Below are 26,119 nucleotides of genomic sequence, written 5' to 3'. Positions count from 1 at the left end.
AAATTCACCCTCTTCTATTACTTCTTCTCTTTCTTTCTTCCTCCTCTCACCACCTTTTTTACACTTTTTATTGGTTTTCATTGTGATAGTTTCTTTTTTCTTTTGGTAGCATTGGAGTTTGAACTCAGGGACTCAAGTTTATTAGGCAGGCCCTCTACCACTTGAGCCAGGCTCACAGCCCTTTTGTGCTTTAATTATTTTTCAGATGGAGTCTCATGAATTTGCCCAGGGTCAGCCTCAGACCATAATCCTTCTACCTATGCCTCCCATATGGCTGGAATTACAGACATGTGCCTCCATACCAAGATTATTTGTTGAGACAGACTCAATAACTTTTATCAGAGCTTGTCTTATGCTAAAATCCTCCTGATCTCTATTTCTTGAGGAATTAAAGTTGTGACCCACCATGCCTGACCTTATGATACTTTCATACATGCATATATATATAGTGTATCAATCATTTTCACTGCCTTATCACCTGACTGCTGATTTCTTCCAAACAGTCCTCCTTTCATAATAATTATTATTTTTAAAATTTTATTGCTATTACTACTTTAGGTCTAGATCTCATATATGACAGAAAATATGTGATATTTGTCTTTTGAACTTAGTTTATATCACTCAGCATGAACCATAGTTTCATTGATTTACTGCAAGCAATATAATTTTATTCTTCTTTGTAGTTGAATAATGTTCCACTGTGTGTATGTACCACATGGCCTTTATCCATTTGTCAAAGAATTCAGCATATTATGACTCAGAAAGCAGCTGGATTCTTGTGGTTCATGCCTGTAATCCTTGCTACTCAGGAGGCTGAGACCTGAGGATCACGGTTCAAAGTCAGTGGGACAGGAAAGCCCTTAAGAGTCTTATCTCTGGTTAACTACTAGAAAAGCTGGAAGTGGAGCTGTGACTCAACTGGTAAAGGACTAGCTTTGCACAAAAGAGCTCAAGGACAGCACTTAGGCCCTGAATTCAAGCTCCAGGACTGGCAAAAAAAAAATACTCAGGATGCTAAAAGGCATCACACATTATTGCAAAATAATTTGCATTGTTACTATGAATCAGGGGCAGCCTAACAGCACCTGAGCCATGTGTTTATCAGTGCCCTAGAATGGTTTGCGACAAATTCAATGTACTATGGTTGACACCATATATATATGGTGCACTACATCTTCTCTGTGGGTACCATTATGTTCTTTCTCCTCTTTCAGGAGGATGCCGATCAGGTAACACTTTACAGCTATAAAGTCCAGTCTACCATTACTTCTCGAATGGCCAACACCATGATCCAGAGCAAACTGGTGAACCATTCTCCACAACCTCAGAATGTCGTGTTTGATGTTCAGATTCCCAAAGGAGCCTTCATCTCCAACTTTTCCATGTAAGTAACTCTACCCAGAGTCTCTGTTAGAGTATATTAGACTTTGTCAGAGAACCACACAGACATCCAGGTACAAAGAACAAAGAAAGGTTTATTGCCAGTGAAGGGATTGGCAAGACCCCTTCTCACAAGGGAGGAGTGAGAAGAAGTGCCAGCTATTATCTGAGGTGACCTATATAACCGACAGAAGCTAGGAGGGCCTAGGAAGTGGAGACCCCAGTGTGAACTTGTGGACCAGGGGCTTCATCATGGCAGTCTAGGATTCATGGCTGCTGCCCAAGTAGTAGATAAGGGGCCCTGCAGCTGCACAGACCTGAAGATCACTCTGAGGGACTCTTGCTGCCTTATTTGGTGGTAGCTGCCCACAGAAGAGTGCCATCTCAAGGTAAAGGGGGGCTGGAGGCTGATTATTTACTGCCTTTACTACATGAGCTTAGTGTTGCCTAGGAAGGGAGCATTCCAAGCTATGGAAGGGGGAAGGCTCTTGCTAAGCTATGGGAAGGGAGCTCAGTGGGCTAACATCCCTAAACCGGGTAGTGGTCTCCTCAATGATTCAAACACCCTCCTCATTAGCACTGACCTAAATCATCCACTGTTCTGGGGCAGGGCAGGTCTCACTTCTTGAGGCATACTGCCCTGTCTTAGTCAGCTGGTGCTGCTATGACTAATTACCACAAACTAGGTAGGTTTCAGCATTTAAAAAAAAAAAGATTTCTCATAGTTCTGGTGTTTGAAAAGCCCAAGGCCAAGGTGCTGACAGCCTCAGCTCTGGGGAGGATTCACTTCAGGATTCATGATAGCTGTCTTTGTGCTGCCCTCATATGGCAGAAAAGGGCAAGTGAGCTCTTGGGACTCCCTTTTGTAAGGGCACACAGTCCTATTCATGAGGACCCTACGACTCTCATGACCTAATCAAATGTTCTAACATGTTCTAACACCATAATGTTGGGGGATAGATTTCAACAGATGAATTTTGGTGGGATACTTTCTGTCCTATACATACCCCAGACTATGCTTAATTCTTAGTTCTCAAAGAATTATCTGATGAACCAAATATAAGTTGGCAAAGTAATGACTCACCTGTACTTCTCCTAGTTATTGTAAAGGCATGCCTAAAGAAATTCGAGCGTTAAAATTTGAATATGAAAAAGGTTTAAACGCAAACAATAATATATAAAGGGAAGTTTGTAGAGTGAGAACCAATGAATTACCTAACATCTTGCCAGTTCTGGGGCTTGAACTCATGACCTAGGCACTGTCTCTTATTTTTTTTTTATTCAAAGCTAGCATTCTACCAGTGGAGCCCAGTTCCGCTTCTGGTTTTTTTCCTGGTGAATTGAAGATTGGAGTTTCACAGATTTTCCTGCCTGGATTGGCTTTGAACTGTATCCTCAGATCTCAGCCTTCTGAGTAGCCATATTACAGCATAAGCCACTGAGCCCAGGCTATTTGTCTCTTCTTATTTCTTATAGATACAAAGTGGCCATTGATCCACTCATTAAATCAGCCTTGTTGGATTGGTTGCTTGTTACTCATTCATTTTGCTGAGACTCCTGTTCTGATTGGCTACCTTATTGTTTTCCAGGACTGTGGATGGCACAACATTTACTAGTACCATTAAGGAGAAAACTGTGGGACGAGCACTGTACTCACAAGCAAGAGCAAAAGGCAAAACAGCTGGATTGGTTAGGTAAGGGCTGGGTGAACAGGCTTTGCCTTCTTACTTCCATGGCTGCTGCTCTTACTATCCCATTTGCCCAACTAAAAGTAGGCAAGTGCCAGGTGCCGGTAGCTCCTGTCTGAATTCTAGCTACTCAGGAGACTGAGATCTGAGGATCATGGTTCAAAGCCAGCCAAGACAGCAAAGCCCATGAGACTCTTATCTCCAATTAGCCACTCAAAAAACCTAGAGCTGTGGCTCTAAGTGGTAAAGCACTAGCTTTGAGCTCAAAAGCTCAGGGATAGCATCTAGGTCCTGGGTTCAAGCCCCAGGACTGGCTCCAAAAAAATAGCAAAAAGGAAAAAAGTAGGCATGAAATCTGAACAAATGCAACTTTCTCAGTCATATGGTAGAATCGGGTCCCACACTATGTCCTAAAAGACCTTGCTTTCCCCAATGGGTTTTGGGAGATCTCACACATGTTGCACTTACAGTGATTGTCTCACAGGTAGATGCATGCTCTGTAAATAAACTCTAGTCTGTTTTCAAAGAGTGTAAAGATAAACTGCAGAAATAATGTGCTAGTGAGCTTGTCACAAAACAACACAGCCACAGAAGAAAGCTTGGGATTTATTCTGATACTTAATTCTTATTTTAATGCTTTAGTATTATTTTTATTAGGATAGGGCCTTCTAAAGGATTACACTTAAGATTTGGCAGATTTTTTCCCTTTATAATATTACATACAACCCATCTCAAAAATAAATAAATAAATAAAATTTTGAGTAAGAAGCTGTAAAGAAATTTTTGACTTATTACTCCTTCCATTATTCATGTTCTGTCAAATTCTGTCCAGTTTTTTCTTCTTCATCTTTTCTTCTACACCTCCAGACTTACCTCCAGTAGGAGTTCTTTTCCTGTTATTTTATCCATTCATTTTTTTATTCAGTCCATCAATAGAATTGCATCCAGTGTCAACGCTGTACCCAGTTACATTAGAGATGGCAGCTACACAGAAACAGACAACTGCTCATGGGGAAGAGAGAAAAGGTGACCTGGGTTACTGTGTGGATAGTGGACAAGGGCTAATATACACAGAGTATAAAAGACTATGGGAGCTCAGCATACAATTTTTAGGAGATCCAGAAAACATCTTTGCACAAGCTGGATGTTTCAGCTAAGTCCAAATAGGTGCATGGGAATCAGCCAGATGGAGAAAAGGAAGAAAAATTCCAAGCAAAGAGAACATTCTAGACATGCTGCAAGGTCAAGCAGCCCTTCTGTCTTCACAGAGCTCCTGGCTACCTTTCCCACCATTTCCACCACACCGTGTATTCATTTATTCATCCCACAAACATGGAATAGAGACTCTTCTGGATTTAACAGAAAATCTATAATTCACCTTCCAGTGCTCTAAACTGAATCTACCACTCACCTTCCAGCTCAGACTGCAAACATGACTGCAGACCACTCCCACCTTCTTTCCCATCCTGACACTCAAAGTTCTTCCCTGATCCCAAGCAGGCTGATTATGTACCATCCTGCCTGGGTTATTTAGATTTTGTTTAAGCATTCATTGTTCATCCTAATCCTGCACTCACATTACTGGCGAATCCTGTTTCCTCTTCAAAGCCATAAACCTTCCAGATCAATAACCTCACAACTTTCAATATAGAGTTATTACAAAAGGCTTTATAGTACTCAGTTTCATGAAATAATAAGATTCTCCCTGAAACACTTGCAAAATATGTAAAGAATCTCTCAGTAAGTCTCAGAATAGAGTAAGGAAGCGGAATTGTCTTTGGAGGAAGGTAAACTTGGGGTTGATCCCTGGTGTTACACCTGGCTCACTGTGGGGTCCTGAGCAGGGTCCTCCTCCTCGGTGAGCCTGGCTTAGTATCATCTAAATAAAATGACAGTATCGATGCTCATCCCGCAGAACCACCATGCGGGAGATGCAATAGGCTACTTCCTGGCACAGAGTAGGGGCCAGTCAGTGGTAGTCTTTTCCAGATATCCCTCAAATCTATAAGAAGCTCTAGAAAAGCTTCGATCAGGGAGGGAAAGTGACTGAAATTCCTGGTAGGATTAAACTTATCTAGAAATTGTACTCTTCTCTGGTGTACCTTGTTCGTGAAACACTGAGCAGGCCTGGTTACCTAGGATAGACCTGTGTCTAGATGCTAGGACTCACATGTGGTCGCATGTTGATGATGTGGGGGGGGGGTGGCTCTTGCACATAGGAGCACCGCTCTTGATATGGAGAACTTCAAAACTGAAGTAAACATCCTTCCTGGAGCCAAAGCACAGTTTGAACTTCATTACCAGGAGGTAAAGTGGAGGAAGCTGGGATCCTACGAGCACAGGCTTCATCTACAGCCTGGCCGGCTAGCCAAACACTTGGAGGTGAGCCTGGGTCCCCAAAGTGATGCAGCAAGGGTGCGACATCCCATCACCCTATGGTTCCCAGCCTCAGTTTATACTTTCTGATCCTGACCACTACCAGTGGTGTTTGGTGTTCTTATCCCACCCACCTCCCAAATATATGGATATAGTAGACGGAAAAGATTTGGTTTGAGGTCAATCATATCGCTTTTTTGTAGATTCTGACACCAGCTTAACTCATCTCTGACTATAATAATATTGGCTAATATAATAAGGTTCCAAGGATGCTGAAACAAATTACCACCACAAAGCTGCATTATCTCCCAGTCCGAAGTCTGAATTGAAGGCATTAGCAGAGTCCCTATGATTTGCTCATAGATACAGACAATAAAAAAGGATGAATTAATTACAGTGAAATCTTAACTCCTATTTGAATTAGAATTCTTCACTTGTATCTTCTTATCTGGCCATGGTGTATCTTGACCAGTGATTTCGTGGCCTTGTAAGTCTACTTTCTTCCTTCTTGATCATTTTGCTTCCCCTGAGTATCCTAAGTCTCCCTCAGCTTTCCCCTTAGAAGAAGACTTGTTATTGGATTTAGGGACCAAAGGAAGATTCCATTTCCTTAGCTTACTTTTATCCCCCAAAACACCTTTTCCAAATAAGTTTGCATTCATAGGTCCTGTAGATTTGACAAGATATCTTTCAGGAGACTATTATTTAACCCATAACACTGACTAACAGTCGACTTTCTCCAAGTTTCTACTTTCTTATCAACAAAGAGATGAATATTTGCATTCCTTATTTATGAGTGAGATGGACTTAGGGACATAGTTGGAGAGCACCCATTAGTAAGATGGATTTATGGAAATAGGAGTTAAATTAATATTAAATTGTCTTCCCTAATTACCCAAACTATCTCCTACAGATAGTTCCTTCTGGAATAGAGCTCAGTGGCAAAGCACTTGCCTAGCAAGTGCAATGTCTTGGGTTTGATACCCAGTACCAAAAAAGAAAAGACAAAAAAAGATAGGTGCAATTGTAATTCTAATTTGAAAATCTGCACACCTGATAAATCATATCATTTTATTCTCAAGGTATATGTGATTGAGCTCTTTTCTGGGCTTCTTATAACACATACTGTGCCTTTCTGTGAATTAATAAAGATGCTTTTCCTCCAGGCCAAGATGTCCCACACAGCTATGTAATTCTGGTTAGTTTTCTAACAATGATAATTAATGTGTGCCAGTTAGTCACCCACATTGTCTTGCTCAATACTTATAATCCCTTGTAACCATGATGCCATTGCATCTGATGATGAGACCACACACACACACACACACACACACACACACACACACACACACACACACCCCTAATAACACAAAGAACTAAAAGGCCCAAGAAAATATTTATTTTTGACAGAACTATAAAGTAGATGTAGAGATGTAGAATAATGACAACATGAAAGCGCCTATAAATAAAAACAGAATAGTATGAAGAAGAGTATATGATTCCATTTTTAGGTATTCCCAAAAACCCTGAAGGTGGACACCTGATAGGTGGAGAGGTTTACAAGTGGCTGGAGGGTGCAGACAGACTGTCACCATCTGTCAAAGACCCGTGGATGCATAAAAATAGAGTGGAAAAATAGAAAGAGACCCGCCTTGTGCTTCTAGAAGGGGGGAGGTTTGTGGAGTGGCCTTGTTTTATAGCAACTTACCCTCTTGCAAGCTAACTCATTCCATAAGGCTTGACGACCCCATGACCTAACTCCCTAGTGTAAGGTACCGCCTCTTCAAGTTTCCAGCACTTGAACACTGCCATCAGCTCCCAGCACATGGGAGCTTCTGGGTTGCTCCCAAGTCATCCCAGAGAGGAAATGAGTCCTGAGGAGTGACACAGTAGAGTGTCTGAGTTGCTGGAAATGGTAGAATCACAACCCGGGGAATTCAAAGAACTTCCAGGATGATATAGAACATAAAGAATTTCCCAGAATGCTACAGAATCATGCTGAGCAGACTTGGTGATGATAAAACAATCAGAGGAGACATGAGTAGTTGTACTGCTTAAAGACTTAAAGACCTTTAAAGCCGAAGCTTATTTTCTTTCTCACCTCCAGGCAAACGTGTGGATTATTGAACCTCAGGGAATAAGATTCCTTCATGTTCCTGACACTTTTGATGGCCATTTCGATGGTGTTCCAGTCATATCTAAAGGGGCCCAGAAGGTACCATAAATACTCGATGTTTCTACCCATATAAGTGGCCATTAGCTGCTGGCTTCTGGTCTCCCTTGTGCTCTAGGTGAATTAAAAGTGACCTGGCATTGGACTGAGGGCACTTGCTCCATAAGCAGAGGCTAGACTTCCCACTCAACATATAAAATAACTCCCATCGTTTCATTCCATTAGATCTATGACTAGCCTACTGACCAGCACCTACAGCCTGCCTCACAGATTCATGGTGACTCTTTATGACTCATAGCAAGAAATACTCAGTTTAATTCTCTTGGCCTTCCTGGCCAATCACAAGCAACTAGAGAGAGGTCAAACTCCTCTAAGAACCTTTTACAGATTCTTTTCAGAGCCAGGAGCCTTCTCTTCCTGGCAGAAAGGCGACATTCTCTGAATCTCTTTTTAAAAGGCCTGATGCCTGGCAAACAACATCACAGCCTGGCACAGTTTCTTCTCAAAAGCCTTGGCTCTTCTACACATGGTAGATTAAGCTTACAGTCCTAGCTACTTGGAAGACAGAGGGTGGGAGGATAGAGGTTCTAGGCCAGCTTGGGCAAGATGTTGACAAGACCCCTTCAACTAATGAAAATCTGAGTTTAGTGCTAAGTACCATTATCTTGCTACATGAGAGGTATAAATAGGAGGATTGCAGTTCAGGCTATTCCAGGCATAAATGCAAGACCAACATGAAAAATAACTAAAGGAAAAGAGAAATAAGGATATAACTCAAGGACTTAGAGTACCTGCCTTGCAAGCGCAAGGTCCTGAGTTTAAACTTCAGTACTGGAAAATAATGGGGGTGGGGAGCTACTCAGGTGAATGGATAGATGCACAGTGCCCACAAGGAAATCTCCCTTACCTGTGCAGAAGCAGGTGAGACTTCCACGCCCCCTGGCTGGCAAGGGCTGGACACAAAGACCAATTTCTGATGCCCTGTTCCTTCCAGGCACATGTCTCTTTCAAGCCAACAATAGAACAGCAAAGAAAATGCCCCAACTGCTCAGAGACAGCAGTAGATGGGGAACTGGTGGTGATGTACGATGTGAACAGAGAAGAGAAGGCTGGAGAGCTTGAGGTGAGTGTGAACAGACTCATGTGAGCTACCACACTGAGGCCCAGAGACTCCTGCGTTCTAGCCACAAGGCAAGTGTCATGGCTCCACAGAAGAAACTCCACACAGATTTCTCTGGTCTGCCACTAGGCATCATCTTTTATGTCAGGAAAAGCTAGGTAAAGGCTCACGGGGTCTCATGCTAATCTATTTTCTCTCTCTCTCTGTAACAGAATCTATATATTTCCACAGGGATGAAGGATAGAGAAGAAATAGTAGAGGCCACAACCACACAGCCTATAGCTGGGGATTGTAGTGTCCTGGATAGAGTAGGAGAAAGAATTAGGCAAGCCAATTTTTAGAAGACAAATAAGAGACAAATCTAGCGGGATGGCCTCCCACTAACTTCAAGAAAAACGCAGATTTTCTTGTGTTCTGACTCTTCACCTCATCTCTTGAGTTCTATGGCCCCAAGTGTACCTTGTTCTCCCAACACTGTCTGGAATCTTCCTCCCCACCCCTATTCAAGCCCTCTGCCACAATGGCAGGCTGACTCCAAGCTCATGCTCAGATTCCAATGTAGAAGCCATTTCTTTGGGGACGCCTTCCCATCTGAGGGAGATAATTGTCCTTTGGTCTCTGGGAGCCCTTTACTTTGCTAATGATGGCACTAAAGACCTTTCCTGATCAGTATCACCACTGGCTGTGAGTCCCACAGGGATGAAAACTTTGCCTGACTTGTAGTGAGTTAGCAGAGCACCCAATACTCTATGGGCTGGATAGAGCAGAAGATCGAGGAAACTGGTGGGAAAAAAGGCTCAAACCTCCGGAGGAGAGGAACACGAAGGAACGGCAGAAGGGGGATCAGGATGTGTACCCAACTTCCACCCTGCTCTTGGCTTCATAAGCCTTGTGTCTCTGTTTCCCATCAACCACCTCTCCTCTTATAGTTCCCTACCCGTAAACATTCATTGGGATCTGACTCACATGTACGTTCTATTTTCCAGATATTTAATGGATATTTTGTCCACTTCTTTGCTCCCGAAAACCTGGACCCAATTCCCAAAAACATCCTCTTCGTCATTGACGTTAGTGGCTCCATGTGGGGAATCAAGATGAAACAAGTAAGTGGCCTGGCTCGCAAGGGTAGGTGGGACTCGCGCCTTCTTTTGATCCCCTCCATCTTGTCCCCCACCCCCACCTTATAGTAACAGGGATTAAACTCAGGGCCTTGGACTTGCTAGGCAAGCACTCCACTACTTGAGCCGTGCCTCTAGTTCTTTTGCTTTTTTAGTTCGTTTTTCAGGTAGTGTCTTGAGCTAAGTTGGCCTGTGCCATCCTTGAACCATGACCTCTGGCTCCAGAGTAGCTGGGCTTACTGACATGAGTTACCATACACAGCCCTTTGATTCCTTCTTAACAATGCAATAATATCCGCGAGGAGGTGGGGGAGGGAGAGGAAGAGAGGAGGAGAAAAATACATTATTTTAAATGAATTTGTGAAGGAACCAGGTGATTTAATTTGAAATCCTTTGGGAAATATTTGGGAAAGGAAGAAGCAAGCATGCAGGTACCTAGAAGGCAGCAAGGACAGCCGGTTCACTGGGCCTGAGTCAGATACGTGACAGGCAGGGACAAATAACAGCAAATAACAGGAAGTTAGACAGCAGAGGAAAGCTATAGAAAATGGGAACTGAGAAGGAAGAGGTAGGGAAAATCCTGCAAAGCCTCCTGGGCCACTTTCAGAACTTTGGCTTTTTATTCAGAGATAAATAGAGAATTTTAGGAGGATTTGAATGAAGGAAGGGCATGACAGGTCGGAGTAATGCGTGTGACACATGCTGAGTGGTCTCCAGCTGCTATATTGAAAAGAGGCTGGTGGTCTCCACTATCCCAACAAACCTTGGTAAAAAGTTAGGGAGACTCCATCTTTTGTTGTTGTTGTTGGTTGGTTGTGGGGCTTGACCTCACACTGGGCACTGTCCCTGAGCTCTTTGTGCTCAAGGCTAGAGCTCTACCACTTTGAGCAACAGCACCACTTCTGGTTTTCTGGTGGTTAATTGGAGATAAGAGTCTCACAGACTATCTTGGCTTGGCTGCCTTTGAATCATGATCCTGAGATCTCAGCCTTCTAAGTAGCTAGGATTAGAGGCATGAGCCACCAGCACCCAGCTGAGACAGCATCTTAGTTAGTAAGTCAGCTATGGTTGTATGAGCCTATGATCCTAGCTATGTGGAAGGCTATAGATAAGAGGTTCAAGGTTTGAGGCCAGCCCAGCCAAGAACTCAGCCCTACCTAAAGAAAAACTAAAGCAAAAACAGGAGGGGCTTGCCCTGAGTTCAAACTACGGTACAACTAAAACATGATAGCTTGGATCACGATTTGCAGACATGCATATGGTATGGTTGAATTTTGTAATCTGTTTTGAAAGTAAACATTTTCTTTAGGATTGGGTGAGTTAAGAGGACAAAGAGTAGAAAGATGCACTTAGGATTTTACTTTGAACAGTTGGAAGGATAGAGTTTGCCAGTGATTAGCAGAGCCAAGGACAGCCAGGCACCAGTGGCTCACACCGGTAATCCTAGCTATTCAGGAGGCCGAGATCTGAGGATCATGGTTCAAAGCAAGCCCGGGCAGAAAAGTCTGTGAGACTCTTATCTCCAATAAACCACCAGAAAACAGAAAGTGGCTCTGTGGCTCAAAACAAGGGAAGGACAATGGTAGAGAGTAATGAAAAGCTAATGAAAGGACTAATAAAGCCACAGGAAGACACTGTACGAAGGAGAGAGTGAGCCATGGGCCAGATGCTGAAGATGGGTGAATCTGATGAGAAGTCCACGGTGCTTGGCGACTTCAAGGTCATTAATGACCTTAACAAGGATGGTTGCAGTGGAACAATGAGAATGAATGCAAGAGAAAATTTAAGAGACACTGAAGCAATTTATTTCAAGGAATTGATTGAAAGGGAAGCTGGAAAATGCAGAAAGGAGGGACAAATGAAGTTCTTAGAAAGGTGAGAAATCACAGCCTGTTTTATGCTTATGGAAATGAACCAATAGAAGAGGGAGATTTAAGGGGTAAAGGTCAGTTACAGGAACTATGGTCTCATTCGATGCCAGAGAATAGAGTCCAGTTTGTAGTAGGTGATTTTGCAGTCAGTAGAAATACTGCTTGATGCTCTATACTATCTAGTAACAAGGAAAAGGAAATACTGGCTGATTGGCTTTTATGATAGGAGGAGTGTATGGAAATTTATGTCTGATTCCTTGAGTTTTTCAGTGGAGTAAGAGTTGAGGTCATCAGCTAAAGTAGAGGAAGAGAGAGGTGGTCAGTGTCTAGACAAAGAAGACAAGAAAGGGTAGTTTATGGCAGTGGTAGTGGCATACAACCTGATGTGCCTTGTCTTTGGGAAGCTGAGGAAGGAGAATCATGAGGACAGGACAATTGTGAATTCCAGGACAAGCTGAGCTACATAGGGAGACCCCATTTCTAAGCAAATAGATAGGTGATAGATAAGATAGATAGATAGATAGTAATTTAAGAGTATGAGTAGCTGGACTTGAGAATGTTTGTGATCCTTAATTTAAACTAGGACTCATCAAGCTGATAGTACATAACAAAATCAGACAATAAAAATGTAAGTATCCCAAAAGTCCATTTATATGTTCATCATAGAAAAGGGATATGTCTGTGTTGACTGAGGTAGATGGAAGAGGTGTTCTTAAAGTTCATATTGAGTCAATACTTGGGGGATGGCAAGGGTAATTAATGGTTCTCCTAGATTGTGTGCTGACTTAAGAGTTTATGGAATGAGACCCTTGCTTATTCTCCTTTGCAATAGACTGTGGAAGCGATGAAGACAATACTGGATGACCTAAGAGCTGAAGACCAATTCTCTGTGGTTGATTTCAATCACAATGTTCGAACCTGGAGAAACGACTTAGTTCCAGCTACTAAAACACAAATTGCAGATGCCAAGCGATATATTGAAAAAATCCATCCTGTTGGAGGTGAGCAAGTGTGGCCTAAAGCCCAGTGGGAAATGTTCATACAGTTCAAATCTTAAAAATCATTACTGGAGATGAATACTATGACCTATACCTCTAATTCTAGCCCCAGAAGAGTCTAGATAACAGGATCACAGTCTATGCTGGTCCCTGGCCAAAAAACATGTGAGACCTTATCCAAAAAAGAGCTTAAGCAAAAAGGGGCTGGAGACATGGCAGAGTGTTCGTCTAGCAAATATGAGGCCAAGTTCAAATCCTAGTACTACCAAAAAGAACCATTATCCTCTACAACTATGGGTTTTGCCAGTCTGCAGTGATCTACACTAAATAATATATTTATTGTGGCATACTGAACACTGTTTATGGAGAAAGTCCAGTCTACCATTCCAACCTTTTACCAAAAAAAAGGCTGAGTAAAACATCATCATCATCATCATCATCATCATCATCATGGCCTTCTTTTTACTTGTATCACCTAAATTGTAACTGTACCTTTGAATTTGGTGTTTTGCAAAGTATTAGACTGATGTTCTGAAAGGCTTAATTTTCTCTACTGGGACACTTAAAATAATTTACTGCATAGAGGGATCTTGATCAGGCAGAGCAAAATTTGCATCACTTGGAAAGCAATACAGTGATTTCAACATTGAATAAGTTGTGCATCTATAACTACCTGACAGACAAACCTGAATCTAAGAGGTAATTACGTGTGTGAAAGGAAAGCCTGTGCAATAATACATTGTATTACTTCCCCAGGCACAAATATCAATGAAGCACTCCTGAGGGCAATCTTCATTTTGAACGAAGCCAACAATATGGGATTGTTGGACCCAAACTCAGTTTCTCTGATCATTTTAGTTTCTGATGGAGATCCGACAGTGGGCAAGTATCACTTCATATTTCTCGTGACACAGATTTTCACTGGTGCTTCTTAAAAAACATATTTTGCTTATGTGGAAACTCTAATGCCATTTGCTCGAGTTTGTAAGACCATTCTAAGCCCTTCCTTCCTACAGGAAGTCCCCTGACCTGGAAGCACTCCTCACTCCCCCCTCCCCCAAGTGAGTCCTCAGGTACTTTCAATGGTGCTTTCCAGTGTCTCAATTTCCCCTCCGCCACACAGGGAAAGTTGAGTTTGAATTCTATGCATGAGATGTGAGAACTGCTAATGCACACTGGTGTAAGGCATTGATTTTTGCAGCTATAGGTATATGGAAAAAATGGAGTTTATAAGTAAAGAATGACAAATATGTGTTCCAGCTCTCCTAAGGGTACCTCCAGAGGCCAGAATATCACAATTTTCTCTTGTTTTCCATTTCTCCTTGTTGCAGCTAGAGACACGACTGCTGTGTGTCACACCTTTAAGTAAATCATTGTTCTTACCCTTACGCCAGTTTCTTATTCACATCCTAATTGGGTTCAAACTCTCCCACCTTTGGTTTTCTGCTTTTATTTTTGTGTAGTTTATTTGTGTCCTTATGCTAATAAATGTAAGTACAAGTGGAGTAGATTGTGTTGTACTGACTGTTGTCGTGTAAACAAGGATGTGTCTCATCTGTACCTGTCACAGCTAAACAGAACAACCTGGCAGACTCTAACTAACAACACACCCAAAGTTTGAGAAAGACCAAAGCAACCATTTTATTAATAGTGAGACAGATAGCTAATATGTATTTGCTGTAGACTCGATGTTTTCTCCCTCAGATTAGATAACTTTTTTTTTTTTTTGGGTCCGGTTGTGGGGCCTGAACTCTGGGCCTGGGTGCTGTCCCTCAGCTCTTCAGCTCAAGGCTAGTGCCCTACCACTTGAGCCACAGCGCCACTTCCGGCTTTTTTCTTTTTGCTTATGTGGTGCTGAGGAATCGAACCCAGGGCCTCAGGCATGCAAGGCAAGCGCCCTACCACTGAGCCAACTTCCCAGCCCAGATTAGATAACTTTTAAAATTCTACTTTGGAATAAAATCATATGAAAGGAAATATTATAGCCAGCACCCATGGTTCACACCTGTAATCTTAACTACTCAGGAGGCTGAGATCTGAGGATCAAGGTTTGAAGCCAGCCTAGGCAGGAAAGTCCATGAGACTCTTATCTCCAATTAATCTTAGAAAAAGCTGGAAGTGGCACTGTGGCTCAAGTGGTAGACTTCTAGTCTTGAGCGAAAATGATATGAGGGAGAGCACCCAAACCCAGAGTTCAAGCCCCAGGATCAGGGGCAGGGAGGGAGGTGGGGGGGGGAATGATATCTATTCTCACTCTTATCCCTTCTTATTCATCCAGTTTCTGTCCTAGAGTGAGTCATTGGTTATGTCTCTAGAGATAGGTCATGCATTGCTGTATTGCTCTATATACACATTTGCACATATATGTTTATGTGCACATAATGCATGTGCACATGTACATGTGTACATAGGAATGCATTCTAGAAATATACTATGTATCCTCCTCTTTGAAAGATGTCTTTGAGTGCTGGTTGCAGTGATGCATGCTTGAAATCCTAGAGGGAGGATTTTTACTTCAATGGCAGCCTTGAGCAAAAAAGCTCAGAGACAGCACCCAGGCCCTGAGTTCAAGCCCTAGGACCAATAGAAGAAGAAGAAAGGAGAAGGAGGAGAAGGAGGAGGAGGAGCAGGAACAGGAGCAGGAAAAGGATCAGGAGGAATCTTTGCAATCATTCAGTATAAATACATAAAAATTGTTGTGTTCTTACTAACCACATGGTATTGCACTGTTTAAATGTAAATTGTTTTGATATGGTGCTATTCCCAAATGACATCCGCCATGTTTGCCATTGCCTATACTTCACTTTGTCATGTATGAGTGCATTTATAAAAAATTCTTAGAAGTTGAATTATGGAATCAAAAGGCAAATGCACTTTTAATTTTGATCAATTATTGTTTTTGCTATATTACCTTTTCTGGATTTTCTAAAAACTTGATAATAGTAGTTCTGTAGTTCCTTATTTTTTTTCTTTCTGTCACTCCCCAACTTTAGGTGAACTAAAACTGTCCAAAATTCAAAAAAATGTAAAGCAGAACATGCAAGACAATATCTCCTTATTCAGTTTGGGGATAGGATTTGATGTTGACTATGATTTTTTGAAGCGACTGTCTAATGATAATCGTGGAATTGCCCAAAGAATTTATGGTAACCAGGATACATCCTCCCAGCTCAAGGTAATAGTTTTTCTGGTGTTTCCTCCCTTACTAGAAATTACTGAAGTACCCAAATCTTAAAGGAGACAGCTAAGTTTAATTCAAATGTGTTAGTATTTCAGCCATGGCCAAGGAAGTCTTCAAGTCCTTTCTTACTCATTTCCCTCCATCCTTGTATTTGTGTACTACAAGTCGACTGGAGGCAGCAAAGCAGACCAAGGCACAGGCTTCCATAGTCCTGAACCAACAGGTCTCTCCATTCCCACACAGCAGTTGCTCTTCCTACTATGATGGCTACTTGCTCACCCTTCACAATGCATTGGATATTGTGTGTGTGTGTGTGTGTGTGTGTGTGTGTGTGTATGTGCATGGGTGTGGGTGTGCCAGTAATGGGTCTTGAGCCCAAGTCCTGTAGGCTGTCCCTTAGCTTTTTTCCATTTAAGACTATACCATTTAAGCCACAGATCCACTTATTGTTTTTTTTTTTTGGTAGTTAATTGGAGTTAAGAATCACACATGGGGCTGGGAAGGTGGCTCAGTGGTAAAGTGCTTGCCTTACCTGCATGAGGCCCTGGGTTCAATTCCTCTAGCACCACATAAGCCAAAAAAGCCAGAAGTGGCACTGTGGCTCAAGTGGTAGAGCGCTAGCCTTGAGCTGAAGAGTTCAGGCACAGTGCCCAGGTCCAGAGTTTAGGCCCCATGACCAGAAAAAAAAATTCACAAACTTTTCTGCCTGGGCTGGCTTCCAACTATGATCCTCAGATCTCAGCCTCCTGAGTATCTAGGATTACAGGCATGAGCCACTGGTACCCCAAGGATATCCTTTTTAAAAATCATGTAATATAGACTGAACTGTGGCCTCTCAGTTTTCTTAATCAGGAAAGGTTCAAATTACTTGGTTAAAGTGAACAAGAAAACAAGCTCAATGCCAAGGACCCTATATCAACCTGAGGACCCATAGAACATACTGTTCTGACTCAGGGAAACACAGCCCAGCTGACTTATCTTTATGAGTAGCCATGAGTTTTTCATGCTGACCATAACAGAAAGGGAAAAACACTTGCCCCTTAAATCATAAATCACTTCTCAACAACTCTGTCTCTGGGGAGTTTTTCACTTAGGAATCATGAGTATTTTCCCTTGTCTTAGAAACCCATGAGAATAAACAAATAGCTATTTACCAAGCATGTGAAAACCCTGAGAAGAATGTGTACAGCTACAAAGTGGTATGAAAATACTTCACTTCTCTGCATGTCCTCTCTCCCCCTTTTTTAAATTGTAGAAATTCTACAACCAGGTCTCTACTCCCCTGCTCCGGAATGTTCAGTTCAACTACCCCTCCCCGCCCATCACTGATGTGACACAGAACAGTTTCCACAACTACTTTGGAGGTTCTGAAATTGTAGTGACGGGGAAATTTGAGCCAAATAAGTTGGAGCAACTACAGAGCATCATCACAGCTACTTCGGTACCTCTGCTTTTCTGCTTCTTCTGAAAATACTAACCGGCCCCTAGGATCCTGCATGTTAACAAGCCAATCCTCTGTGTGCCCCAAGTCCTATGTGTGCAGAATGGACCCCACAAGAGAGAAGGAATGAGAATATCTCTGCCATCTTCCTAACTCCTCTGTAAACTGTCACTTTTACACCCACCTCTCAGACTAGCCTCGGAGCTATGGCTTAATTCCCCAGAAAAACCTCTTCCCCGTCTCCTCCTCAAAGGATAGTGTTCTAAGTCACTCACAACTGGTACCAGAAATGTGAATTCAGGGCTGGTAAGGTGGCTTAGTGGTAGAGTGCTTGCCTTGCATGCCTGAGGCCCTGGGTTCGATTCCTCAGCACCACATAAGCAAAAAGAAAAAAAGCCAGAAGTGGCGCTGTGGCTCAAGTGGTAGAGTGCTAGCCTTGAGCTGAAGAGCTGATGGACAGCGTCCAGGCCCAGAGTTCAGGCCCCACGACCAGACCCCCCCCCAAAAAAATGTGAATTGATGAACTATAGTTCACCTTGATGTTCTTCCATGGAACCTTCCATCCTCCAGGCTAGCACAGACTTAGTCCTGGAAACCCTGGCCCAGATGGATGACTTGGAGGATTTTCTGTCGAAAGACAAGCATGCAGATCCCAACTTCACCAAGAAATTGTGGGCCTATCTCACAATCAATCAGCTGCTGGCAGAGAGGTAAGGAAGGAAAAGCAAATGTTCCTCTTGGATATTTGACATGAGACATGGAGAGTCTGGAACCCAGAGAGGCAGTGCTTAATGTAGGGTTTGCATTACTAATGTTCACTGCTTCCCAGAACTGCAGCTAAAACTGGGTTAACTCATTTAACCTGGATACAAGGTGTATGGGGCACATGAATTTTAAGTGTACAGTTTAATGGATGGTTGTGTATGTGTAGCCTATGCAGCCACACTTCAATCCAGACATAGAATCAGGGTCTTTTGCTCCCCTTCCTCTATTTCCAGTGGGAACCATTCTTCTGATGTCTGTCATCATCGGATAGTTTCACCTATACTAATTTTCACGTATTTCACTCAATATGGTGTCATGAGATTCATCCACATGACCGTGCATACTGGAAGTTCTTTTGCATTTATTCTTGAGAGAAGGTTACTGCCCAAATAGAAAATACAGTCATGTGATTCTGATGTCCCTTAAGGAAGGTCACCACTAGCTTCCAAGCAAGCTGCATCTCAGCTCTAACGTAAGAATTGCAACACTAGAGTCCACTTGCCTTGGAATTATATGGGGATGTTTGATAGAAATCACCATTCTCAAGCCCCACTCCACTTAAGAGATCAGAGTCTTGGGGAGATGGAGCAAGGTCATCTGAACTAGCTGGGAGGAAATGAGATACTATTGTATAGTCAGGCTCACAGAGAAAATCCCTGATGTCAAGAAGATTATAAGATATACACAGGGCTGTAAGCTGTGGCTTTGAAGTGTGTAGGACTATCTCTGCTCCTGGACAGAGGAACACTGGAAGTGTTTAAAAGCATAGCGCAAACTACTTCAGGAATTAAATATTGATTTTCTCAAAGCCCTCTGAAACGATCAGTGGCTTCCTGGAGCTCAGGAAAGTGGGTGATAAATAGGTGTAACATAATACTTTTAGGGTAGTGAAACTATGAGATACCACAGAGGTGGCTATTTGGCAACCTGCATTTGTCCAATCGCAGGAAACGTACAACTCCGAGAGGAACCCTGATGTAAGCTATTGGCTTGTGTGCTAATGCCCAAGCATCAGCTGTAACAAATGTGCCATGCTGGTGTGGGACACCCACAGTCAGGAAGCTGTGCATGGGGTATTTAGAAATTAGCTTAGAACCTTCTGCTCAATTTCACTGTGAACCTACATCTGCTGTGGCAGATATATAAAATATGTAACAGAATATATAAATATATATATAAATATATATTTATATATATATTTATATATATTTATATATATAAATTTATATATATATTTATATATAATATATAAATAGATATATAAATAGATATATAAAATATGTAACAGAATATACAATATGTAATTATATGTAACAGAGTATATTATATATTACATATATAATTATATAATAGCTCATTTATTATAGATATATAATATCTGTCATCCTAGCTATGTGGGAGGCTGAGATTCTGAGGATCAGAGTTCTAGGCAAGTCTGGGGAAAAAAATGATGAGATCCCATCTCAAAAAAAAATGAGCAAAAAGATCTGGGTGCATGGCTCAGCAGAAGAGCACCTAACAAACACAAAGCCCTGAGTTCTAACCCCAGTACTGCCATAATAATAATAATAATGATGATGATGATGATGATGATGATGATGATGATGATGATGATGACGAACCACCCCCTTGAGACTGCATAGCTAAATGAAATGCTGCTCTTCCTGAAGGCAGTTAGCTCTGGTTCCTTCTCACCTGCACTATTCCCTGCTCTCTAGCCGACTCCTGGGAGAACACTGGAAATGCACCTGATAAGTCCGACACCAGAGTTCACCTTGAATGTAATGATATTCTATTATGTCTTCCTTCCTGAATGCAGAAGCCTGGCTCCTACAGCTGCAGCCAAAAGGAAAATTACCAAAGCCATCCTGCAGATGTCTCTGGAACACCATATTGTGACGCCCCTCACGTCAATGGTGATTGAGAACGACGCTGGGGACGAGCGCATGCTGGCTGATGCCCCTCCTCAGGACCATTCCTGCTGCTCAGGTGGGCATGCTCAGGTGGGAGGAGCAACAGGCAACAGCACCGCGCTGCTTGCTGGCTGCTCCTTTTGCTCTTTCTCTCAACAGTACTGAAGCTTGAACTCAGGACCCCTTCCTTTGCTAGGCTGCTGCTCTACAGCTCAGCCGTGCCTCCATCTCTGTGTGTCCACGGTTACTTTTTTAGAATTGGGTCTCAGTGCCCTCCTGAGTTGTTCTTGAGCCAGACTCCATCCACTTTAAGCTTCAAGCGATTGATTGCTGGGATGACAGGTGCACACCACAGCCTCCAGCTCCACTGAGACAGGGTCTCGTGGACGTTTTTGCCTTGAACATTAATCCTCCCAACCTCAGCCTCCCAAGTAGCTAGTATTATAGACATGATCCACTGGTACCTTCCCGATGTTAGAGTCCTAGCACTTCTGCCCTCTCTCATCCCATACTATTGCTTGCCTCCACTTTGTCCTTGCAATCTACTTTGAGCATGCTTTATTACTTTGGTCTTTGCACACTTTTTTTTTGTTCACATATCTCCCAAGAGAATTTTGAAAACCCATGACCTCTCACATCATTCATTCATTCATTCATTTAAATGTATTTCCATACTCAGGTTTGAACTCAGAGCCTGATGTTTGCTAAGCAGGGCCCACAAAACTAATGGCTGCAAGCTCTTTCCATACAGGCGCCCTCTATTTTGGCAGCAAAGTCGCTTCAGCATCCATCCCATCGTGGGCCCAGCCCTCCCCAACACCAGTGATGGCCTTGCCTGCTGTAGGAGCCCGGCCGCTGGAGTCCACGCCCCCTCCGCATGTGATAAGAGGTAGGACAGCTTCATCACAACCTTCCCTCCTGTCCATCCATCAGAGAACCCTGTGTAAGTGAATAAAATCACCAGGTCCCAGGAAACAGAGTGGCTTTTACAGGCACCATTGCCTTCTGCTGGAAGATGATGGCTATATATTGGAGCTTGCTGGAGCTGTCATAAAAGACACCCCAGGCTGGGCATGTAAATAACAGGCATTCACACATCTCCATTTTGGCAGCTGGAGGTTCAAGGTCAAGATGCCAGGAGGGTGGTTTGTATTCTGAGATATCTTTGCTGGGCTTGGAGGCTGCCATCTCCCAATGTATCAAACCCTCCGTTCTTTTCTTTGTGCCTATTTCTTTTTCTAAGATAGTCTCAGATTTTTGCTTAGAGCTGATCTCAGACAGATCTCTATTTCCTGAGTAGCTGGGATTACAGGCTACATTACCAAGCCCAACCTGTATTTTTCATATATGTGTGTGTGCTTCTTATACCTTGTATCTTTCTTGTTCATTTTTTTACCTGTAGGATGTAGCCTAGAATGCATGTAACCTAGTATTAGCCACCAAGTAATTTCCCACTATATTTATGAAATGACATAAAACTCTGATAGATGATCCATAATAAAGGTACAGTGAGGGTATGAACTGAGTAAAGTAGCAATGAGGTGCTACTGGGGCCTCAATGCCTCAGAAGTACCCTGCATATAGAAACACACAATAAATATGTATTCTACTTGAGTTAAAGGTGTCCAGGAATAAAATAAAATAAAATGCTATCCAAAAATCACTTTCCTGGGGCTGGGAAGGTGGCTCAGAAGTAGAGCGCTTGCCTTGCATGCATGAGGCCCTGAGTTCGATTCCTCAGCACCACATAAGCAAAAAGAAAAAAGCTGGAAGTGGTGCTGTGGCTCAAGTGGTAGAGCGCTAGCCTTGAGCTGAAGAGCTGAGGGACAGTGCCCAGGCCCAGAGTTCAGGCCCCACGACCAGACCCCCCCAAAAAAAAACAAAAAAAAAACAAAAATCACTTTCCTGCTAAGTGTGGTGATATGTGTGTGTGTAAGAGAGGAGAGAGACAGACAGACAGACAGACAGACGAACAGACAGACAGAGACAGAGAGACAGAGAGAGAGACAGAAAGAGAGAGAGAGATCCCCTGCAATCCAGAGGCTGAGGCAGAAGGATTGGGAGTTCAAGGCCAGCCTGCGCTAGAGTCAGACCCTGTCTCAAAAGCAACAATAATAAATCACCTTCCTTCTTATAATTCTGGTTTTATTCATCTTATTTATGCATCTTCCAGTTGAAAATGATCCACATTTCATCATTTACCTGCCAAAAAGCCAAAAGAATATCTGTTTCAATATTGACTCTGAACCTGGGAAAATCCTCAACCTGGTCTCCGATCCAGAATCAGGTAAAGGAACTGAGCTATATTTGAATTAGATGATTAGATATTTGTCCTGCTTCACAATCTGTCACAACTGGAGTTTCTTTCTCACCTGAATAGAAATCCCATGTTTTTCACACTTTGGGAATTAGTGAGACATTAAATTGAATTATAAATATATTCTTATGTTTTGAACAACTATAGTTTAAAATATGTATTCTGAGCATGAACTAGCTTAGTAATGAAATAGATCAGCTCTAAAATGAGATTTATAAAGTAAAAATCCTGAAGCAATATAATAACAATTGTTTTCAAATTATTCAATCTTATCCATTTGAGCCATGGTTTCCCTACTTGCAAATAAATGGCAGGAGCCGGGCGCTGGTGGCTCACGCCTGTAATCCTAGCTACTCAGGAGGCTGAGATCTGAGGATCACGGTTCAAAGCCAGCCCGGGTAGGAGAGACTGTGAGACTCCTATCTCGAATAAACCACCAGAAAACCGGAAGTGGCGCTGTAGCTCAAGTGGTAGAGCACTCGCCTTGAGCTGAAGAGCTGAGGGACAGTGCCCAGGCCCAGAGTTCAAGCCCCACGACCGACAAAATAAATAAATAAATAAATGGCAGGAACCCAAGAGAGAAAAATATTTTTTTATTCACAGGAATTTTAGTCAATGGTCAGCTTATTGGTGCCAAGAAACCTGAGAATGGAAAACTAAGCAGCTATTTTGGAAAACTGGGATTTTATTTCCGAAGTGAGGACCTGAAAATAGAAGTCAGCACAGAGAACATCACTCTGAACCATGGCTCTCGGACATCTCGCTTGTCCTGGGCAGACACAGCCCACATTGCTCATCAGAGGCAAGTACTATTCTGCCAGTCCTGGACCCAGGGATACAGAAATAAGTCCATACAACAACTTCAAATGGAACTGCACATCATCATTTCAAACACAAGGAAATATAAGGTCAAAGACCTTTGGTTTGGGTCACTGTTTTGTCTCAGAGCTAGCTAGCCTAGTATAGAGCATACAGGAAGCACTCAATACATGTATGGGTGTTAGATCACTGAACAAATTCTTGTACTGAAATCTAGTAGCCAACTCCTTGTTGGAGGGTGTCCTCCAAACAGTATGATTGTGTCATCCTAGATAGGATCTGCTGATTGGTTGCTGATTACAGGCATGCAAATTAGCAGGACTTTAGAGCTGGGAACTGAAATAGCAACATTCCATAGCAAAAGCAAGGTGAGGCTCCAGGAAAACCAGTGGCATTGTAGTGATGGAGCCAGTCATGATCATGGAAGGGAGAAGTCTGCCCTAGAATCATTTAGTTCCATGTTGACTTTCTTTCACACTAGGGTGCTTGTCTCAGTGAAGAAACAAAAAGTGGTGACTCTCACCCTGGGTAGTGACATGTCCTTTTCCATTCTGCTGCACCGAGTTTGGAAGAAGCATCCGGTCAATGTAGACTTTCTGGGGATCTATATCCCACCCACAAACAAGTTCTCACCCAGTGTGCATGGACTGATCGGTAAAGTATCTCCACTCTCTGGTCAGGTGTGGGCCATTCTAGGTCACCAGTGACTTGGGTGAGTGGAAAGTAGAGGAGCCAACACAGCAATAGCAGCACAGCGATTACAGGAACTACCTGCCCTTCTAGACTTCCTATGAAGGCCATCCCTTCCTACTGATGCTCCTTTTACCTCTAATTTCTACCCTGGAAATTCTGGGGCCAAATGTCACCTGGATCTCAGGATGAGACTTTTTTTTTTTTTTTGACCTGGGGTTACCTGCTATTAAGTGTCTGGGTTTCATTTTTCTAGGTCAGTTCATGCATGAGCCAAAGATACATATTTTTAATGAGAGACCAGGAAAGGATCCCAAGAAGCCAGAAGCAAGCATGGAAGTAAAAGGCCAGAAGCTGACTGTCACCAGGTAGGCCTTGGGTGCCAATACCAGTAGCAAAACAGGTCTCTGGAGGACTGGACTTGCACCAGCAAAACAATAGATTTGTGAGCTAAGACAGTGGATTCGTAGTGAGTTAACATCGCAGTGGAACTACTGAGACAACAGTGGGTTACCAATAGCCACCGATGAGTGGGAAGAAGAGGGGGGGCATCATCCTGAATTCTGTCAAGTGTGGTAAAGAGCATCTCTTATAATAAATACGGCAAGTGCTAGCTCTCCATCTACCTCTTACAAGCACTTCAGAGTATACCAGAACTTGAAGGTGGGTTCATTCAGGGCAGGCTGTGTGTCATATGCCTTCTCAAATCCTTCAAGTGGAGACCACGAATCTACTCAGAAGTAGCTGGCACTGCCCTTAAATAGCTAAGACATGCATTCAGAAGGCGAAGGCAAGAGTCTCAGGTTCATCCTTCAAGTGCCATACAAGGTTTGCTACACGATTTTGGAGTTCTATTCCTACCTACTTTCTACTTGTTCTTGCTGGAACTATCCATATGGGTCAACTTCTATGGAGGTTATTTGAATTATCTGAGGACACACGGCTAGCTACGAGCTAGCACACTCTGTGAGTCAATGGTTCATGCCTGTAATCCGAGCTGCTCAGGAGGCTGAGATCTGAGGATCATACTTTAAAGCCAGCCTGGACAGAAAGTCTGTGAGACTCATGTCTCCAATTAACCAGGAAAAAAAAAACTGAAAGGAGAAATAATGGCTTAGGTGGTAGAGTGCTAGCCTTGAGTGGGAAAAACTCATAGATAGATAGCACCAAGGCTCTAAGTTCAAGACCCAGGACCAACACAAATGAAAACAAAATTTTTTTAAAGGGCATACTGATTATTTTCTGCCCTTTCCCACCAAGCCCCAGACTCTTAACATCTCTCCTGACGTGGAAAGCAGGAAAAGGCAGGAGATGAGCAGGGATGGTAATAAGAGGGGCCACAAACAGCAAGGAAAAGCAGGTGTCTGGCTCTGCCCACTAGCCAGTTGTGGTCTGAACTCTAACCATGCACATCTTTCCTCTCACAGAGGTTTACAGAAAGACTACAGAACAGACATCGTTTTTGGAACAGATGTTCCCTGCTGGTTCGTGCACAACAGCGGCAAAGGTTTCATTGATGGACATTACAAAGATTACTTCGTGCCTCAGCTCTACAGCTTTCTCAAACGGCCTTGAACATTTTTCATCTTGAACATTGTCTGTATACATGTACAGTTTTTTTCCCTTGTCACTTTTGCAGCCATTCCTTGGTTTGAATGACAAAACAAGTCCAGGTATCATGGTTGCTTGGAAAGCCTGTTAACGCCTCCGAATAAACCTTTTGCAAAGAAGGTTAGTCTTCTGTTGTGTTTTCAGATGCCAGTGTGTATTAGATGCAAAGGGAAGTGGCTTTCGTGAGTCAAACTGTCATCCAGGGTCATAGCTCACTGCTGCTGTTAGATTCTCAGCGTGGTTGAGTAAGTTACTCAGGAAGGTTAATTAAGAGGTTATAGGAACACAGAAAATGAATAAGGAGTCCTACTTGATCTTAATTTCTTTGTAACTGAGATTGATTGCTTCATTGATTGATTTTCCTTTCATTTATTTAGCTTGCTTGTTCAGCTGGTGCTCTATCACTTGAACCATGACTCCAGAAGAGCTTGTTGCTAGTTATTTTGGAGCTGGAGTCTTGAAACCGAATATCTCTGGCTTTCTCTGTTGGCTCCATTTTCAGTCACTGTTACATGAGTTAAGATGGTTTCCCACCATCTTCAGTCTTATCTGTTACGTTAGACTGCCAGCAAAAAAGACACTATCTTCTATAGTTCACAAAAGGCCTAGGGTTGAGTGTTATTGGACCACATCTGGGCAAATCACTCCAAAGAAAGTA

At 42.7% G+C, this 26,119-nt stretch overlaps 1 protein-coding gene across 1 annotated transcript in view; it reads left to right on the top strand.

The window, feature by feature from the left end:
- Positions 1–25,425, top strand: part of Itih2 (inter-alpha-trypsin inhibitor heavy chain 2) — a 31,001-nt gene extending 5,576 nt beyond the window's left edge. The window contains exons 4-21 of the mRNA XM_013009293.1: positions 1,215–1,384; positions 2,970–3,074; positions 5,288–5,450; positions 7,552–7,659; positions 8,612–8,740; positions 9,724–9,840; positions 12,559–12,727; positions 13,481–13,606; positions 15,718–15,899; positions 17,161–17,346; positions 17,917–18,056; positions 19,931–20,100; positions 20,776–20,913; positions 22,198–22,311; positions 22,945–23,143; positions 23,642–23,814; positions 24,107–24,218; positions 25,278–25,425. Of these exons, the coding sequence (XP_012864747.1) occupies positions 1,215–1,384; positions 2,970–3,074; positions 5,288–5,450; positions 7,552–7,659; positions 8,612–8,740; positions 9,724–9,840; positions 12,559–12,727; positions 13,481–13,606; positions 15,718–15,899; positions 17,161–17,346; positions 17,917–18,056; positions 19,931–20,100; positions 20,776–20,913; positions 22,198–22,311; positions 22,945–23,143; positions 23,642–23,814; positions 24,107–24,218; positions 25,278–25,425 (2,649 nt within the window). The remainder of the gene's footprint in view (positions 1–1,214; positions 1,385–2,969; positions 3,075–5,287; positions 5,451–7,551; positions 7,660–8,611; positions 8,741–9,723; positions 9,841–12,558; positions 12,728–13,480; positions 13,607–15,717; positions 15,900–17,160; positions 17,347–17,916; positions 18,057–19,930; positions 20,101–20,775; positions 20,914–22,197; positions 22,312–22,944; positions 23,144–23,641; positions 23,815–24,106; positions 24,219–25,277) is intronic.
- The last annotated feature ends 694 nt before the right edge of the window (positions 25,426–26,119 follow it).

The sequence above is a fragment of the Dipodomys ordii genome, unplaced genomic scaffold (genome assembly GCF_000151885.1).
Source record: "Dipodomys ordii isolate 6190 unplaced genomic scaffold, Dord_2.0 Scaffold9, whole genome shotgun sequence".
NCBI classification, from domain to species: Eukaryota; Metazoa; Chordata; class Mammalia; order Rodentia; family Heteromyidae; genus Dipodomys; species Dipodomys ordii.
Note: the sequence above shows the minus strand (reverse complement) of the source record. Positions and strands in the feature narration are given on the sequence as shown.